The 19,544-nt window shown below is 37.2% G+C and overlaps 2 protein-coding genes across 2 annotated transcripts; both read left to right on the top strand.

Moving 5' to 3' along the window:
• Nucleotides 1-12,503: 12,503 nt before the first annotated feature.
• On the top strand, nucleotides 12,504-13,178 carry LOC131403118 (olfactory receptor 9G19-like). Its single transcript, XM_058537461.1, has one exon. It carries the CDS (start codon nucleotides 12,504-12,506, stop codon nucleotides 13,176-13,178), a length of 675 nt encoding a protein of 224 aa, XP_058393444.1.
• Nucleotides 13,179-18,558: 5,380 nt separating this feature from the next.
• On the top strand, nucleotides 18,559-19,497 carry LOC131403154 (olfactory receptor 9G4-like). Its single transcript, XM_058537481.1, has one exon. It carries the CDS (start codon nucleotides 18,559-18,561, stop codon nucleotides 19,495-19,497), a length of 939 nt encoding a protein of 312 aa, XP_058393464.1.
• The last annotated feature ends 47 nt before the right edge of the window (nucleotides 19,498-19,544 follow it).

Genomic DNA, 19,544 nt, shown 5'->3' with positions numbered 1-19,544 from the left:
TTCACAGCAAAGGAAACAATCAACATAATGAAAAGGCAGCCTACGTATTGGGAGAAAATATTTGCAAATCATAAATCTGGTAAGGAGTTAGTATCCAAAATATATAAGGAACTCAAACAACTCAATAGCAAGAGAAAAAGACCTAATTAAAAAATCGGCAGAGAACCTGAATGTTTTTCCGAAGAAGATATATAAATGGCTAATAGGTATAGAAAAAGATGTTCAACATCACTAATCATCAGGGAAATGCAAATCAAACCACAGTGAGATATCACCTCACAACTGTTGGGATGACTATTATCAAAAAGACAAAAGGTAACAAGTGTTGTCAAGGATGTGGAGAAGAGAACTCATGCATTTTTGGTGGGAATATAAATCGTTACATGCATTATGGAAAACAATGTGGAGGTTCCTCTAAAAATATAACTACCATATGACCCAGCAATCCCCACTTCTGAGTATATATCCAAAGAAAATGTAATCAGTACCTTGAAGAGATATCTGAGCTCCCATGTTCATTGCAACATTATTCACAATAGCCAAGATATGGAAATAATCAGTGTCCATCAATAGATGAATGGATAAAGCAATTGAGAGATATATATCATATATATATCACCAAATATATATATAACTTGCTTTAAAAATGAAGGAGACCCTGTATTTTATGACAACATGGATGAATCCGGAGGATATTATGATAAGTGAAATAAGCCAGACTGAGGAAGAAAAATACCACGTGATCTAACCTACACATAGAATCTAAAAAAGTCAAATTCATAGAGGTAGAGAGTAGATCAGTGGTTACCAGGGGCAGGGAGGTGGGGCAAATGGGGAGATGTTGGTCAATGGATAGAAAGTTTCAGTTATGTAAGATAAATAAGTTCTAAAAACTAATGTATAGCATGGTGACGATAGTTAATAGCATTTTATTTTATACTGGAAATTTGCTAAGAAAGTAGATCTTAAGTGCTCTCACCATACACACAAAAATAATAATGATGTGAGGAGATGCCTATGCTAATTAGCTTGACTGTAGTAATGATTTCACTATGTATATGTAAACCAAAACATGATATCGTGCACCTTAAATATATACAACTTTTTTTGTGTGTGTGTGTGAGGAAGATCAGCCCTGAGCTAACATCCATGCCAATCCTCCTCTTTATGCTGAGGAAGACGCCTTGAACTAACATCCATACGGATCTTCCTCCACTTTATGTGGGATGCCGCCACAGCATGGCCTGACAAGCGGTGCGTGGGTGCGCGCCCAGTTTCCGAACCCCGGCCACCAGCAGCAGAGCGCGAGCACTTAACCGCTATGCCACCGGGCCGGCCCCTATATTTAATTTTTATTAATAAAATAAAATTTAAAAAAGACATGGATGTTTATTTTCTCTCTTTTATATAATGAAAAATACAGGTAATTTGTTGTCTATATTGGGTAATAGTTATACTATTTATTTTTTGGTTTATGTTTTTATATTGAAAAATAATATATGTTCATGGTAAACATTCCAATAAGATATGCGAATGAGTACACAATAAGAAGTGATCATCGCAGCCCAGACCTCCAGCTTCCTTCTCTAACATGGATCAGTATTAATAGTTCCTATCTTTCCTTCCAGAGGGTTTTATCAATTTACAAGAATTTACATGAATATATCTTTGCACACACAGGCAAATGGAAAGATATTGTACACACTGTTCTGTCCATTGCTTTTTGTAATTTCAAAAATAACCCAAAGATGATTAAGTTTCAGCACATTAACTATTCAATTAACTAACTCAACAAATATTTACCAAGTGCTTCTGTGCTAAGTGCTATGCAAGGGACTACGCTAGGGAGGGCATATAATACATTGGTGAGCAAAAACAGATATGGACCCAGCTTTCTTAGGGTTTACAGTTTAGGGAAGAGACAGGAAACATATGACCGCAAATACATGTAAATTCTTCAACATAATTAAGTGCTACAAAGTTGGAATTCTTACTCACGGATATTTTGAAAGATATGGATTCTACAAAAGCATTTAGTGTAGCAGAGCCTGGCTAGTAGAAGATGCTTCTTCCTGAACAAATGTATGGATATATTAAATGTGTGATATTACTTTTACACACCACAAGGTGGCAAAAATTCTCCAAGAAAGATGTCTTTTCCCTGTTAAGCTATAGTTGGAACGTATTTTTTGCCTCTTCATGTATGGATAAACGATTACATAAAAAGGCAAAAGTTTTAAATATATCATTTATAAGCAATGTCATTAATTATATTTAATATATTTATAAAGATAGACAAACCATTTTTAATTCTTTTTTATTTCTATTACATAGGTTACATTAACACATGCCTGTTACTAAAAAAAGTCAAAAACTGTAAAGAATATAGAGGAAAAATGAAAACCTCCTTCAACCTTCCCCTTCATCTTTGGACCCCTTCAAACTCAACACTCTTCTCATGAGATAACAACCACCTACTCCCACCTTTTTTAATAAACTATGTTTTTTTTAGAGCAGTTATGGTTTCACAGTAAAATTTATTGGAAAGTATAGACAATAATTTCTTTTTAACAGATCTTTTTTCCCCTTTCAATTTGCCTCTAAACAATATTGTAATATATATCTGCTAGCAATTACATTTTCCACAATTAAATTATCTTCCTTAAAGGTAGGGGTTACATTTTTGTTTGTTTTTGATTTTTAACAATTGCAATTCCTGTTTAGTTGTTGGGTTTTTAATAGACATTTTTTTGATTTTTAAATGAATGACCAATTTTAATTGGGATGGGCTAGACTATATTCCATTTCAAGTTCTGGGACGTGTCATCTTTCTGCTAATTGGTGACTTGGAGAGCCAGTTTTCTTCCTTCTTTCGGCATCACTGTCACCGAACATGGCCCCTGGGATTTGGCAGAAGGGGAGGAGAAAGGATGGATGATGTGGATGATTGTGTATGGGGTTTTATTGTGTATTTATATTTCCAGAAATAGAAATGGTGTACCTCATTTTTGTCAAATCCTATTGGCCAGAATGTAGTCACATGATCCTAGCTTAGCTCTAAAGTTGACTGGGGACTGTGATCTTCCTCTGTGTCTAGAAGAGTAGATGGGCTTGGTGAACATCCAGCCTGTCTATATTTAGTAGAAGGTAAGCTCCTTGAGAACAGGGGCACTTTTTTCCCTTTAAGATAAAATTAAATGGAAGGACAAAACATTACCCCACAAACGTTTGTTTACATTGATGCTGTTATTCACACTCACGATTCATAATCACTTTGCTTTGATTTGAAATTCTTTCATATGAAAACCAGTAATTGTTCATTTAGGATGTCTTCGCTCTCTCTCTCTTTTTTTTTAATCAAAACAGCAATATAAAATATCAGTATACCCTTACTTCCTTTTCTTGACAGTGTTTTCATAAGTTTTACCTAGGTTTCTTCTTCTGGATATGTTCAAAATGATAAAATGAGACTTGATTTTAATGTTTGGCTGACAACTCTTTTCAGCAGTCAAATCTAGAAGGTCAGAGTTCTAAGGTACTCTAAAGGAAATTTCATCTAGCTTACCCTTTCTTGCCTAAATTCCTTTGGTAAAATCCATTTCAGAAACTGTCTACATCACTCTAGAAGTCCTTCATTTTGAGGGATACAAATCTGAAACCTGTAGCCCAATGGCTCTGAACCATGGACCCTACGGAGAATCTAACAGACCCTCTTGAACACATAAGCATGCAAACAAGATTTCTCCTGAACATTTTCAGGGGTGAATCTTGTACCCTTTGAGGCCCATCTATGTTTTTCCTAGTGAACAATGGACCCAAATTTAGACCTTCTGCTCCAGTAGAGGTAGAGAAAACCATTTTGGTGAAAAAAGGGGATAGAGGACTAAGTTTTAGAGCATCTAAGACTTACAAAGTGTGTTGCTAGGAGTTCCGATTATGCTGGCTCTGACATGAACTCTCTTCATGGTCTTGGGCAAGTCTTGCAACTTCTCACAATCACACTAAGCAATTGCTTTGCTCCGTAGTCATGACAACCTGAACTATAAGCAGCACAAGGACTCTTTCTACGTTGTTCACTTGTTCGCTGTTGGGTCTCTAGTGATTAGCACATAATTGGATAAATTGTCCATAGTCACTGTTCAATAAATATTTGGCCTGTGGGCTAAATGAGGCCTGAAATATTTCTATTTCATTCTATTTCTGATTTTGTCTAAAGTCAGCATCATGAAAATAAAAAGAGGAAAATTGGCCAAAAATAATTTCATTTATTCAGTCACTCATCTATGAACACTGAGCAAGTCTTCTTCTACTATCATTAGAATGGAGGTAAGGAAGGAGCTCCTGGAAAAGGGCATCATCAGGGCACAGGTATCTAGAAATGTGGCCTTGGTCACACATATCTGGTTCATGGTACACTGTGGGGTAAATGGGCAAGAGAGATACAGACTCCCTAAAAGGATAGAAGGGGTTTTGTCACTTGTCACACTCTCTCTTCAGCTTCCTCCCCTGAGAAATAAACCTATTTCATAAGTGCAAAGTGCAGAAAAGGAGTTAACCATTCACAAATACAGAAAGTCTTTCTTATCTAAGGAAGACAGATATGAGGAAAATGTCTATTGATGTGAATACACTAACATGGGAAACAAAACCAACATTTTCTAGCATATTATAATGAAGCATTTCACTGGAATAGATCTTGGAAAATAAAACAAAGATCTTGAAATGCTACACAGAATTTCAACTATGGACCAGTTCATACACCTAGATAGTAAGAAATTAAGTATTGAAAGGGACATAGAATTTTCAACACCTCATTATGGTTATTCATGGCTCATTCACAAAGAGTGTTATTTTCACAAAATCCATTGGAGAACTTCCTCAGTTTTCTCAAAGGTTTCTCTTAACTTGTGTATCTCAATTCTCTTTGAAGCTCTATTAAAATGTAATCCATATTGGTTTTTCTTCAATTGTTAAACAGCCACATGTCAAATCTTCAGAGCTCAACAGATATATCTGCAATTTGAACATTTTTCTAACATGACAATTTCATTGTCATCAATTTTCATTATGTCTGTGTTGTATTTTCAGAAGATAACATTAAGAAGTAAACAAAATTCTGACCTTCAAATAAGTTGGCTTCTTTGTTGATCGGGTTATCTATTGTGAAGCCAAGAGGTATGTTTGAGTGTCCAGCATTTTCTAAGTTTTCATTTCTGTGAACACTTCTTGTGTTTTTATGTGTTTCTCAGCATAATCACAGAGTAATTAGGATTTGGATCATAAATACACATACAGAACCTCTATTTTACTCCATTTCCTCACTCCTCCAGGCTGGAGGTCTCTTGCATTTGGGAATATCAGAGCAGAGCCCCTTTTTTTGGTGGGTGGCTGAATGTTATTGCCAGTTTTTCTCTCCACTCTCCCATCTCTCATACTCTATTGATATTACCAATGGGTGGAGATTTGTGAATAATGAGAGAGTGATTTTGCTTACCATAAAAGCTGCAATTCCTGAAATTTTAGTGCCCTGTCTCCCCAAAAAAGATATAAAAAACATATCAGGGTTCAAAATAGAGAAATTAAATGACAGCATTCATATTAATTCTAAATTTATATATTGATTATTATATATTTTAAACAAAGTTCTAAACTTTACATGTATTAACTTATTTACCAAATTATTCAGAGAATGCTTAAACACAGTTGCTGTGCATTTTCTGTTTTTTAAAACAATTTCATTTTTGTGTGTGTGTGTGTGAGGAGATCAGCCCTGTGCTAACATCTGCCAATCCTCCTCTTTTTTTTGCTGAGGAAGACTGGCCCTGGGGTAACATCCGTGCCCATCTTCCTCCACTTTATATGGGACGCTATATGGGACGCCGCCACAGTGTGGCTTGAAAGCAGTGTGTCGGCGCATGCCCGGGATCCGAACCCGTGAAGCCCGGGCCGCCACAGCAGAGTGCGCGCACTTACCCGCTTGCACCACCGGGCTGGCCCCCCAATTTCATTTCTTAAAGAAGTATTATCTCATACATTTTTCATTTTTCTCAATTGTATTATGTTTAGGAAATTTCCCCACTGCTCTAGACAGGTTTTATCTCTTTGAACTGTTTGAAGTTTGAAGGAGATAACAGCCGTAATGTGCTTAACCCTGTGCCGGGCATTTAACAAGCACTTAGAATTGTAACTACTCCTTTGTTAGGATCTGAGAGTGGAGGACAAGTGTGGAGGGAACCCTGAATTCTTGGTGTTAACTGTGCTCTGTACAGAGTGTACTGCGTTGGGGATCACCTGGTGCAAATTGGGGGAAGTGACTGATTCTGTTTGTGCAGGGGTGCGGGGAATGTACAATGTTTTAGGTTAACTCTTGACTTGAATTGTGTGGCATGAATAGAAGCAAACCAGATGGAGTAGTGCGCAAGAGCACTGCAAGCACGAGGAGCAGCATGTAGATATCTAAAGAGAGGTGGTCATGGTGGAGGCTTTTCTAGATGACAGCACAAAAGTTCTGAGGGTCTGCACCATCAACAGCATGGTGGTGGAGAATACCAGAAGATGTGGCTGGAGAGGAAGGCTATAAATTATGAGACTTTTGTGTCTTGTAAAGGAGCTTGACCCATTGTCTTGTCAAGTTGCCATATTGGTCTTAGGTTGTTGAGAGGGGCAGGTGATTTATAACAGGGCCACAAACAACAACAATAACATTTTTACCTCTTTTAGTTTCTACTTGTAGAAATGAAAACAACAAAGCCTCAATCTGTCTAGTCATTTTGTTTTGAATCTCCTCTATTATGCAAGAGTCTCTAATAAATTGAAGAACACAGTCAGTGAGTATGAATCTGTTTCCTCTTCCCATCCTTCCAAAAACTGGCCTCTGGCCCCTGGTGCCTGACACAGTTGACCCAGGTGCTGAGATCAAAAGATGTGAGAACTGCAGGTTTAGGAGATGGTTAAGTAGGTTGCACATGATTGATCTACACCAACATACATGTCTCTCTAATTTTTTTGACTCCTTCCTTTACAAAGAATGTAAGGGATGGTCTTACATCTCATTTGTATTGAGTATAGGCCTCTGCTGATGTTATTTCTTAGTTTATCTTCCTTTATTCAATTTCCTGAGTACCCATTCCCCACAAGCTCCTCAGCCCCTGACAATCAGCACAATCCCACATCAGGTGTATACACATGTCCTCCAAGAGCCGTCCTTCCACTCCACATCTGGCTTGTGCTCGGATCTAATTCTCTCTTGGACCTGGAAGCAAAGAGAGATGTTGAGCGTAGGAACAGAGAAGATATTGACATTTCCTGCAAGACAACTGTCCCTACAATGTCATTAAAAGATTTTTTCCCCTGAGAGAGAGGAAAGTGGCTGTTTTCAAAGACAAGGAAATTTCAGAGATATTTGTGTGTTAAAGGTTTCATCACCAACTCCTATATGTATATTACTTCCCAATTATCTCTCAGATATGACTATTTTTCAACAAATTGTTTACTATCACCCAGTCCAAGTACTATCAGCTGTTGCATGGGTTTCCAAAATAGTCATCTGAACCTCTCTGCCTTCACACTTCTATTTTTCATGTTGTAAAGAGAGTTTTATTTGACCACAGCATGCATCTGATTAAACTCATCAGTGGCTTCCCAGTGCACTTAGAATATACTCTGAATCATTAACATGGACGCCCAGTCCCTATGCGGTCTGACCTTGCCCACCTCTCCTGCCTAATTCAGTGCAGCTGTATTTATCTTTCCAAGGTCTAGCCACTATGAACTTCCTTCCCTTCCTAGAATCCATGGTGCTTTTTCTCAAGTGGGATCCTTGCATTTCCTGTGATCTCACAAGACTACTCTCCCTACCCTCCCTGCAGCTGCCACCCCTACCATCATCACTCACTATGACTGGTGACCTCCTATTATTGTCATTCAGTTCTCAGTTTAATATAACCTCCTCAGACAAATCTTCCCTAAAGTCCCACACTATGTCAGATACTGTAGTAAAATCTTATGACACCTTAATATTATGACTGCAATACTAGTCATAATTGATAATTATAAATGTATTTAATTAGTTGATTAACTCCCCCATGAGGCCATAACTTCCACAAGGGCAGGCACTGTATCTCCCTCTCTTTATTTTATTTTTATTTTTACTTTTGCTTGTTTTTTGATTTTTTTCACTGATATTTATTAAAACCTTTATATATATTATCTCATTCAATCTTCACAACAACTTTATGAGGAAGACAAGTTATTTCCACTTTATAGATAGTAAAACTGAGGCTTGGTGAGTTTAAGTGCACTGCTCTTGGTCACACAACTAATGAGTTGTAGACCTGAGGTTCACTCTTAGACAGTCTCTGTCCTGAAATGTCTCTTGGCAATAACTAAGCCCACCTAAGACCTTACCTCGCCTCCCAGATGTATCTCCCCCAGCTTCTCCCTCAGTGCTGTGTACCTAGGTGTTGCATAATAAATATGTTTTGAATCAATGAGTATAATCATGTTCTGATGTAGAGATGAAGCTTCCTCTAACCATATGACTGGATCTGTCTCTCAAATTCCATTTCTCAAATCCTGTCACTCAATTCATTGATTGTAAAATGGGCTCTTTTTATTAAATGATAGTCAACATGTCTCAGCACTAAAATTCTGTGGCCTTTTCATTATCATTATTGTTATCACTGTGGATTGCAAATGATTCTTGAGTATCTACTGTGTGCTGACATTTCTGTTGGCTGTTCCTTTTTGCAGGTTCCTCTTTCATCTAAAATGCGTGAATGAAACTCACAAAGCAAAGGGCTTTACAGACTAATTGGACCAATTATATTCATTTTGAATGATTTCTCCCTGCTGCATTCCAGAAAGATAGCTGAGCATTATAATTGGTCACTTAGTGCTAGAATAGCACGTGAGGATCCTCTTTGCTTCCAGCAGCATATCCCAAAGGGGTGCTCAGGCTTATATACTCTCCAGTGTTGTTACTGTTGGAAATGGGATTCCTGTGACATGAATAGAAAGCACTTTTTATTTAAGACAATGTGAGAAATTCTAGACTTGAGTTGAAATTCAAATGAAGTGTCTCCTTTTCTTCACGAAGTATTGCGTTAAAATAACCAGAGGAAAAGGTTAGGAAATCACAACAGCGACGAAAGACAAAACAATTCTTAATGTAATCAAACCGTAACATAATTCTACATTGTGAGATAGAATAAAGTTTTCTTTCTTATAATTATATTTGATGAAGGAAGCAGAAATGTCTCCAAATGTATTTTCCTCCAGACTTATCTTCTCTTTCAATGAAACAAGCAATGAGATGTGTACTTGATGGATGTTTTCATTCTCATAAATCCTCTGTAGCTGTATGTGGCCCACCATTGCCTCTTCTGTTATCTTGCAGGAAATTTATTAGTCCTTAGATTAGGACAAGTATAGAAAAATTAAAATGGGTTCATATTATCATGAGTTTAAAATGTTTATTATTCTATGTTAGGCATTGCATGGTACACGAACTCCTTAAGAGATGGAGTGCAAATATAATATAAATCTTTGGGATTATACTATAGACTTATAATTAATATGTAACTCAAGAAGCATCTGATTAACATATCAAACTGAATGACAGAAATGGCAAGTTCATTATGCCTGGAGAGGACTGAGAGATCACTGAGAGTTCAGCTCCTTCTGAGTGACCACTCCCAGAGGCATTTATCTTTTAAAAATGCCTCTTGGTAAAGAACGATGTGTGGCAGATGGGGAGGAGAAATATTTTGTGGGGAGAAGGGTCTGAGTGTCTCCTCCAATCTAAGAAAGGATGTAGCCAGGTTTAAGTCTGCAAATTACTGGCAAGTAAATGCAGCTCAAAAAAACTCTGTTGTGCGTCTACATATGTAATAACATTCAATATATTATGCCTTATATTTCAAAACTCATTGTCTTTACAAGAAATCTTGGGAGAAATAATTTCAAATTAGTATCAATAATGATAATATATTGCCCAATCTTTTGGTTGGTTTGCTTGTCTTTTGGATGCTACTGATTGTATATATGGGCTGCTAGAAAGTTTTGATCAGATCTGTGGTCTGCACAGAGTAGTGGATTGGACTGGTTGCTGTGCAACAGGTTTATCCTTGCTTCCATTTTAGGTCCAGGGCTTGTTTTTCCTTTTCACATCTTCTTAATTTATATTATTTACCTGCATCTTATGTCTTACACCAAGATAACTTCAACCCATGTTTTTTGTGAAAGCGTTGATATACATATTCATGTACATAGACATTGACACTTAAGTTTACTTAATTTTTTAATAACTGTAGAGGAAAAAAAGATATTAGGTAGGAAAATTCTCTTGAAATTTTCATTCCCTGTTGTAATTCTGCAAACAAGCCCAGCAATTGCACAACTTGTGTAGAAGCCACATATTGAAGAAGAAGTTTCTGCATGAGAACACATGAAACTCTATGGAGTCAATAGCATGGGTAATCGGAAATTCTTGGGAAATAAAATAGATATATCTGAAGGGTAGACTACAGCGATGAAGAAAACATAGAGAAGGCAATATATAGTTTTAACTTCTAGTTTTCACAGTGCTTAATCACATCTGTGATCTCATAATGTCTCACTGAACTAAGAAAACTAGGTGAGAAAATAGAGTTTGGGAGGTTATAATTTTATTTGAATTTGGCAGCAGTCAACTAAGGTCAAACCCAAATTTCTTGGTACTTAGTCTTAAGCTGCTTTGTTAAAAATGACTTAGCATCTGACAGCCTTGAAATTCTAAGGGAATTCAAAGGTAACCTATTCCAAGCCTCTTTTGGTTTTTATGAAGAATTTCTGCTTTGACAATAAGTATAGCATTAATATTTATTTTACAGTTAAAAATTATAGATTTTTACTATCAAACAGATACAGTTGTGAAAGAGCAATTCTTCATTTTTATAGCTCAGTTTTAAGTCCATAGCCAAGCATGTGACTAAGATTAAGGTTTTTATTTTTTTTTGTCCCCCAGCAGAAGAGATTCTAAAGCCTTGGATCTAATAGCAGAAATATCACACCCCCTGTCAATTCAGAACAATGACAATCATCATTCAGGCCTTTTTTGATTTTGGTGTGTTGTAATAGGGGCCCCCTGGGTTGTAACATAATAAGCAAAGGGAGTGCTTCCTTTAATGCTGGCAATAATTCAGTCTCCTATCTTTAAGGAAAAGAAGATTGTTAGAGGTTGAGTTCCATAACTTCCTTCATTAACAAATTACCAAAAATGTGGCTGCTTAAAACAACAGAAATGTATTCCCTCATAGTTTTAGAGGTTAAAAGTCCAAACTCAATGTCACTGAACCAAAACCAAGGTGTTGGCAAGACCACACTCCAACCAGAGGCTGCAGTGGTGAATCTATTCCTTGCCTTCTCTGTCTTCTTGAGTTGTATCACTCCAGTCTCTGCCTCTGAGTTTCCATTGCCTTATTCTCTTGTGTCTGTAGTCAAATCTTCCTCTGCCTCCCTCATATAAGAATATTTGGGGTTGCATTTAGGGCTCATCCTGGCAATTTACCCATCTCAAGGTTCTTAATTTAATAACTCTTTTTCCATATAAAGTAACATTCTCAGGTTTCAGGAATTAGAACATAGATATCTATAGAGGCCATTATTCAGCCTACCATCCATCCCAAAATCATTCAGTTTGGACAGTTTAGTTTTTTGGTTCCTTTATTTTTCTAAAATCTTGGTTCTGTAGGAAATTCAATCACATTATGAACACAATTATCCATTCATTAATATAATTACTTCTTTATAGGTTATATTGAGTGTCATATAGGTAGCTATTATCTCAAATTCCTATTATCTAAGTAAATCTATTCTTTTATTCAAGTTACACATTTTCAACTTTATGCAAAGCTGTGTTCTTGGTTTTGTGGGTAAAAAGTTGAAGAAAATATAACTATTGCTTTTGAAGAAATTATAGTAAAATGCACTTCTAAAGATATTCCAATAGATAGTTAAAATAATATAGGTGTGCTTCTATATGTAACTCTGTGGAAAAAGACAAAAGGATTAAAAGACCCAAAGAGAAGTCAGTGCGTCTTTTCAAATTCAGTTCTTCATATCTTCCACATGGTTCCCAGTCACCCTAAGTGCAAATGGAAGAGAAGATACAGAAATTACTCCCTCCAAAAAGTAGGAAAAACTAGTTTAAAAATATAAGGTGACACACTATATTATGTACATAGTAACCCATCTCTCAAGGCAGCAAAGAAGGATTTCCCATTTATCCAACAACGATACCAGTTCAGCATAAACATGTCTCACAATTTACAAGGTCAATACATCAGTTGGGTTTTTCAATCATCTTAAATGGCAAATGATGGGGAAGTTGATATACTGATATCTTAAATCATGACATATTCATTAATCTTTTCACAGAAAGGGACCAGAGAAACCCCAAACCAATGGATGAGCAAAATGTCACCAGAGTGAAAGTGTTCATACTTTTGGGGTTCACAGCAGACATGCGGTTACAGAGAGTGCTCTTTTTCATCTTCCTCATCATCTATGTCTTCAGTCTCTCAGCGAACATCACCCTGATTTCTCTGATCTGTGCTGATTCTCGGCTATACACACCAATGTATTTCTTCATTGGAAACCTGCCATTCCTGGATCTCTGGTTTTCTTCTGCTAATGTGCCCAAAATCCTGATGACCTGCATCTCTGATGACAAAAGCATCTCCTTTGCTGGCTACCTAGCTCAGTTCTTCTTCTCAGCTGGACTGGCTGATAGTGAATCTTACCTGTTGGCTGCCATGGCTTATGATCGCTATGTGGCCATCTCTGACCCGCTGCTTTATTCCCAGGCTATGTCTGCAAGGTTATGTTCCAGTCTTTTTGCAACCTCATACATTGCTGGCTTTCTTAATTCAACCATCATCACTAGCGAGACATTTACCCTGAGCTTTTGTGGCAACAACATCATTGATGATTTTTTCTGTGCTCTGCCTCCCCTTGTAAATTTGGCCTGTGATGTGAAGAAGGGCTACCAGGCTGTGCTCTATTTCATACTTGTCTCCAATGTCATCACCCCTGCCATGCTTATTCTTGCCTCCTACCTCTTCACTATTGCTGCCATCTTGAAGATCCACTCCACCCAAGGCCACCTCAAGGCCTTCTCCACTTCTGCTCTCACTTGACAGCTGTCACCTTGTACTGTGGTTCAATTCTCTTCATTTACTCCCTACCAAGTACTAGCTATGCACTAGAAAGGGATAAAGTTGTGTCAGTGTTCCATACTGTGGTGATTCCAATGTTGAATCCCTTCATCTATGGCTTTAAGAAATAAAGATGTTAAAAATGCCCTGAAGAAAATGTTAAATAGACCAAAGTTTTAGTAAGTGAAAATATTTGGTGAACAATGGCTATATTTTATTTCACAGATTATCTCCCTGTCATTGTTATCAGCCTGTCCTCTCAGAAATACGTAAAATAAGAAAACAAAAAAATGTTTGGATATTGTTGAAACACTAGTCTGCATTTGTTTTTTCAAGTTGGCACTAATGTACATGAATGTGTTTTGAAAGTAAACGAGGCTGGGGCATTTGGAAAAACAGCTATGCCAGCTAGCTTGAAATAAAGTCTATAAAATTACTGGGATTCTAGAAGGATGAAAGAGAGCAGCTTTTTTTCCTTCTAATTTTCACTTGACAGTTTATAAGTTCCTTGTATGTATAACATTGTAATCTATAAACAAGAATAATAAAATTGGTGATGGAAACTTAGCTTCATTTAGATGGATTAAATGACTTCCTTCAAATCATGTAGTTCATAGGTGAGAAAATAGGAGTGCGGACCCAGAACTTCTGACACCAAAGGTTCTCACCCCAATTGTTGGCAGACAGAGTCAGTTAGGAGGTCATAAGTAAAATTTCTACTGTAAAATGCCATTGGAAATAAACTTATTTTTTCTTTCTGACTCTTATTTCTTGGCTTACCGTGATAACAAAGATTTCCCTGGCAATAGATAGAGGAAGGAACAAATATCTTTACTAGAGTCATTGTGAGCTTTTCAATAAAAGAGTGTGTTTCCCCAAAAATTAAGGAATTAAGGGTAAAAGTATAGCAGCTGTATGAAATAGACAAAAATGGACCTATAGATAGACATAGACAGATAACTAGAGAAATCAAGGAAGAAATTTCAAAAAGCTTTGCATCCACAAAAAGATTCAAAGTGAAAATATCTCCTAGGTGAAGCAATGACTGATAACAATTAAGGGTCTATGAACATTTATATTTCTTTGGTTGGTCAGTGTTGTATATGTATTAATGAAAAATTGGAGAATATTTCATTATGATGCATCACATTTCCTAATTTAATAGTCTTTCTACCTGTAAAACACGGGATTGCACCAACATAAAAAAGCCCTAGTGTTGATAAGCAAGTACATTAGTTTGCTAGGGCTCCCACAAAAAAATACCATAGACTAGGTCATGTTAACAACAGAAATTTATTTTCTCACAGTTCTGGAGGCTAAAAGGCCAATAAGAAGATGCCATCAGAGTTGATTTCTTCTGAGGCCACTTTCCTTGGTTTGCATATGGCCACCCTCTTGCCACGTCCTCAAATAGTCTTTTTTATGTTTACATCTATCCTTGGTGTCTTTTTGGGTGTTCAAATTTTCATTTCTTATTTTTTACAAAGACACCAGTCTGGTCGGTTTAGTGCTCACCTTAATCAACTCATTTTAACTTTAATCACCTCTATTAAGGCCCTATCTCCAAATATAGCCACATTCTGAGTTACTGGGCCTTAGGACTTCAACACATGAATGGTTGTGGGGTAAACTCAACCAGTAACACCAGGGATAGACAAGAGTTTCTTGATGAATGAGACAAGAAGGGGTAGCCTAGAAGAGAGAGAAGAGCATATGGCAAGAAAAAATTATCACCAATATGATACATTCTAGAAAACTTTAGTACAATTTGGAGAGTTTCCATGATCAGACACATTTAATAATTGTATTGTGACTTAGATCCAATAAGAGAGTCAACATTTAATGAAACACCCTTTATTTCACCATATCCTAATAAAGATGTCATCCTCACACTCCAAATGAACTCTAATTGGTCTTTAGAGACTGAGGTACATATTTCTAGGCTTGTGAGGAAGGTATCTCAAAGGGCTGTTGAGAAAATAGATATATCAGGCCCCAAAAGAGCAAGCCAAAGTGTGACAAGAGAGGGAAAAGTGTATCACTTCCAGGACTGTCCTTCCTGATCAAGGGTAAGCAACTGGAATCAGGGGCAGCTGGCTGGTTTGACCTCTCTATGATCTCAGCTACTGCAATTTGAAGGTGGATAGAGTCTGGCCTGGCTCTCATAAGATCATTGTTGTGCCAATCACACACACACACACACACACACACACACACACACACACACACACTATCCTAAATAAGATTTCAACCAAATATATGTAACTCTTATCTAGAGTTTGAAATTCAGTGTGATGGTTATGCTGGGTCATCATACATTCACTTACAGAGTAGAGAGATCAAGAGGACAAAAAAAGGTGACATGCTTTTTGCCTCTAGTAGTTGTGGCACTCTGAGATATCCAAAATACTAATGTATGATATTTTTATTTCTTGGTACTCATTTTTAGGTGCTAGAGGGACACCTTCATCCACAGAATTTTAAGTCTTCCAGGGAAGGGAGCAGGGAACAGAGCTTCTACAGGGGAACACACCTCTTTAGAAGCCATTCTATATGGGATGCGTTAGCATAACTGGCTCTGATATTTTGTCTTTTATTTCACAGTCACATTTTAATTGTAGTTTATTTCAAATTCAAGATGGATTTGAGATGTGGTTATGTGTCCTCTCTTTATTTACTCTTCCTTCTTATTAGTGATACAGTACACTAGGCAAAGAAAGTCCCTGTGAGGGCAGATAAGTCCTGAATAGTTTGAGTTAGGTTAGAAGTAGATAATACTTTGTGAAAAACAGCTTCAAGGTATAAAGGTGATTACCCATTTATTTGTTCTAGAAATATATATTAAGTGCCAGTTAGTTACTAGGAACTATTATGTATGCTGGGATACAGTAGTAAACTAAGTGGAGAAATCTTTCTGCCCCACAGTTAATGCATTATGGTGGGGAAAATGGACAATAAACTTAATAAACAGGAGTTAGAAGGTGACAGTAGGTCTGGGGGAAAATAGAGTAGAGTCTGAGCAGAATAAGAAGGATGGGGATTGCTGGTGGGAAGAGGGCGTGGAATTTAAAATAGTGATAAGGATGAGCCTTAGTCAGAAAATGATATTTGAATGGGACTTAGAGGAGATGAGAGTGTCAGCCTGGCAAATATCTGAGGAATAGTGTTTCGAGCAGAGAAATAGACAGTTCAGAAATCTTTGGTGTTAGAGAAGGGCTGGTGTTTCTTTGTGAAACAGTGAGAAAGTTAGCAAACCTGGAGCAGAATGAAGGCGGGGGTGAGTCTTAGGAGAAATGGACCTGTAGGTAATGGAGGGTAGGCTCTTGGAAGACCTTTAAGCCATTGTATGGAATTTGACTTTAACTTAGAAAAAATTGGGAGTATTTTAGGGTCATTTTTCATTTTAGCTCATTTTTCAGGTCTCATTTAAATACCTCTTCTTCTGGGAAGACTCTGAATTTAGAGCAGAATATGTATTTTATGAGTTATTTGAGTCTTTAGAGGGTAATAGTAGAAGAGTAACAATTAGATCTGGCCAGAAATTTCCATTTTTCCCCAAATTATATTATATTAAAAATGTGCTCAATAACGCCCAGTTATGTTGCCTTATATAGACACATGATATCATAGCAGGGAAAGTTGAAAGTAACTACTGAGATGGTGGCTATCGCCCACCACTTTTACATTACCAATATAACAAACATACATTCCCGTCAAGTATTTATACTCAAGCTTGAGTAAATTCTGAAAAAAAAATATAGCATACACATGAATAATAGCATAGAAATATAACTGTGAAGCTCCCAGGATGTGTGAGATTATTCTGGGGACATGAATCATAGAGGAATTTAGTTTGGTTGCCGTCCTAAATTGATGAAGAGAAGTGGTGAGAGAGGTTTATAAAGGTAAGTTAGAACTAGCTTATGGAACGTTGGGTGTAGGGCTGAAGCATCTGTGCTTTGTGTGCAAATAAGAAAAGATCTATTATGCAGTAATAAAGAAACGAACGGTCTTCGGGGCTTCGAGCTGCTGTTACCACAGCATCATCAATGCAGTTATGACCTATCATAACATCATCAGCTACGGTTGAGAGATTTGGACACCATACCTCTCTTCCTAGCAAGCAGAAGCACCAGAACTCCAGGGAGAAGACTTGAGTTTGCGTTCTAGTTACAACACTGACCCTGGCTTAGTCCATACGTAAATGTTTTAAACATCAGAATAAATTACAATTCTCTCTTGGTTTTAGCTTTCTTTCACCAACTTTATAGTTAGAGGGATATCAGCTCTAAAGCTATTGGGGCATCAGCCCTAATTATGTAATGTTTTAAATTCGATACCTCCTTGTAGCTTCTCTCTGCTAGCTTTGGAGCTTCAAGGTAGGAACTTTGAAGGATTCATGGTTTCTCAATGAATCTTTGACACCAAAAATTGGTTTCTTTCCAATGTTCAGAATCCACTATATTAAAAAAAAATTTCTCACTTATGTATATAAATCTTACATCTAGTAGCGGAAAGTGGAAAAGAATGCATTCTTTTAAAAAAGTGATTTTTTAAAGGTCTTTTTAATAGGTGAAGATATTCAAGTTGTCATAGAATTACAAGGTTGCCTTAGCCAGGAAAACAGGGGAAAAAATAATTCATCTATAAAAGACATAAAAGCTTAACAATTGAAAGCATATACCCTTGATAAAAGAAATTCTGTGTTCAAAAACCAGTTCTGCTATTGAATAATTCTGTGACCTTGGAAATGTTTCTTAAATTACATGAGCAACATAAATACCTACCTTGTAAAGTTGTGGTAAGGATTAAGTGTGTTAAGATTAGGACTCAGAATACTAACTGGCACATAGTGAGTAACATATCTATTTATTTATTCATTTACTTATTCTATTTGTACTAAGAGCCGAAGGAATAGGACAGTATATTGGTTTTTGTATAATTATAGGGATGATGCTTGACACATAAGTCTTAATAATATATGAAGTATACTAAAATTTTTTGAGTGCTCACTATGTACCAAGCATGAGGCCGGGTGTTTTGATGCATATCTTCTTTATCCAATCAGACAACCTGTCAGGGGTCATCATTTTGTTCATCTTTTTGGTGAGAATTAGGGACTGGCCTAGCATTAAACAATTCCTAAGTGAGAGCCATAATTTCAGAATCAGATCCTACTCCAATTCCAGTTGTTCCTAAGTATCAGACTGGAATTATAGCATTCTAGAGAGTAAGGGATAAAAGTCCATATAAGCCTCTAGTAATTACTGACTTAATTGATACCTTTGCTTCTTTCTTTCAGCAGTAAAATCACTGAATTTTTTTTTCTTGTAATCTTTATTGGGCTTTCTTCTGTCTGGACATGGAAGTTGGAAATCGCACTGTCCTGACTGAATTCATCTCGGTGGGCTTATCCGCAGACCCCAGGTGGCAGCTGATTCTATTTGGAATATTTCTGATGCTCTACTTGATTGCCATGTCAGGGAACATGACCATGGTCATCTTAATATGTATTGATTCCCGCCTGCACACACCTATGTACTGTTTCATTAGTAATCTGTCTTTTCTGGATTTCTGGTATCCTTCTGTGTATATTCCCAAAATTCTGGCCATATGTGTCTCAGAAAATAAACCTATTTCCTTGGCTGGATGTGGAGCACAGCTGTTCTTTTCTTGCCTTGCCGCCTACACTGAGTGCTATCTCCTGGCAGCCATGGCCTGTGACCGCCTAGTGGCCATCTGTAAGCCATTACTTTATTCAAGTACAATGTCCAGTTCTCTCTGTACTGGACTCGTTGCTGGCTCCTACATCAGAGGGTTCTTGAATTCCATCGCTCATATTGCTAACACTTTCCGCCTGAGTTTCTGTGGTAAAAATATCATTGACCACTATTTCTGTGACGTAACACCATTGGTAAAAATGTCTTGTACAGACATCCAGGTCTATGAAAAAATCCTCCGGGGTCTGGTGGGCTTCACGGTCCTCTCCAACATTCTTGCCATCCTGATTTCTTATTTCAACATCCTTCTGTCTATCTCGAGGATCCGCTCAGCCTCAGGAAGGCACAAGGTCTTCTCCACCTGTGCGTCTCACCTTATCTCTGTCATGTTCTTCTATGGATCCTTACTCTTCATGTATTCAAGGCCAAGTTCCACCTACTCTGTGGGGAGACACAAAGTGGCTTCTCTCTTCTACACCCTGTTCAACCCATTGCTTAATCCTCTCATCTACAGCCTGAGAAACAAAGACGTCAAAGCAGCCTTCCGGAAAGCAGTTCAGAGCATAAGGCCACAGAGGTGAAGGTTATCTTTTTGCAGAATACCCTTATCGTATTTTCCAAATTATTG

This window comes from Diceros bicornis, unplaced genomic scaffold, assembly GCF_020826845.1.
Source record: "Diceros bicornis minor isolate mBicDic1 unplaced genomic scaffold, mDicBic1.mat.cur scaffold_55_ctg1, whole genome shotgun sequence".
Taxonomy (NCBI): Eukaryota; Metazoa; Chordata; class Mammalia; order Perissodactyla; family Rhinocerotidae; genus Diceros; species Diceros bicornis.
Note: the sequence above shows the minus strand (reverse complement) of the source record. Positions and strands in the feature narration are given on the sequence as shown.

Excerpts from the sequence above, each read along its gene's own strand:
- LOC131403154 (XM_058537481.1), top strand. The coding sequence starts at position 18,559 with ATGGAAGTTGGAAATCGCACTGTCCTGACTGAATTCATCTCGGTGGGC.
- LOC131403118 (XM_058537461.1), top strand. The coding sequence starts at position 12,504 with ATGCGGTTACAGAGAGTGCTCTTTTTCATCTTCCTCATCATCTATGTC.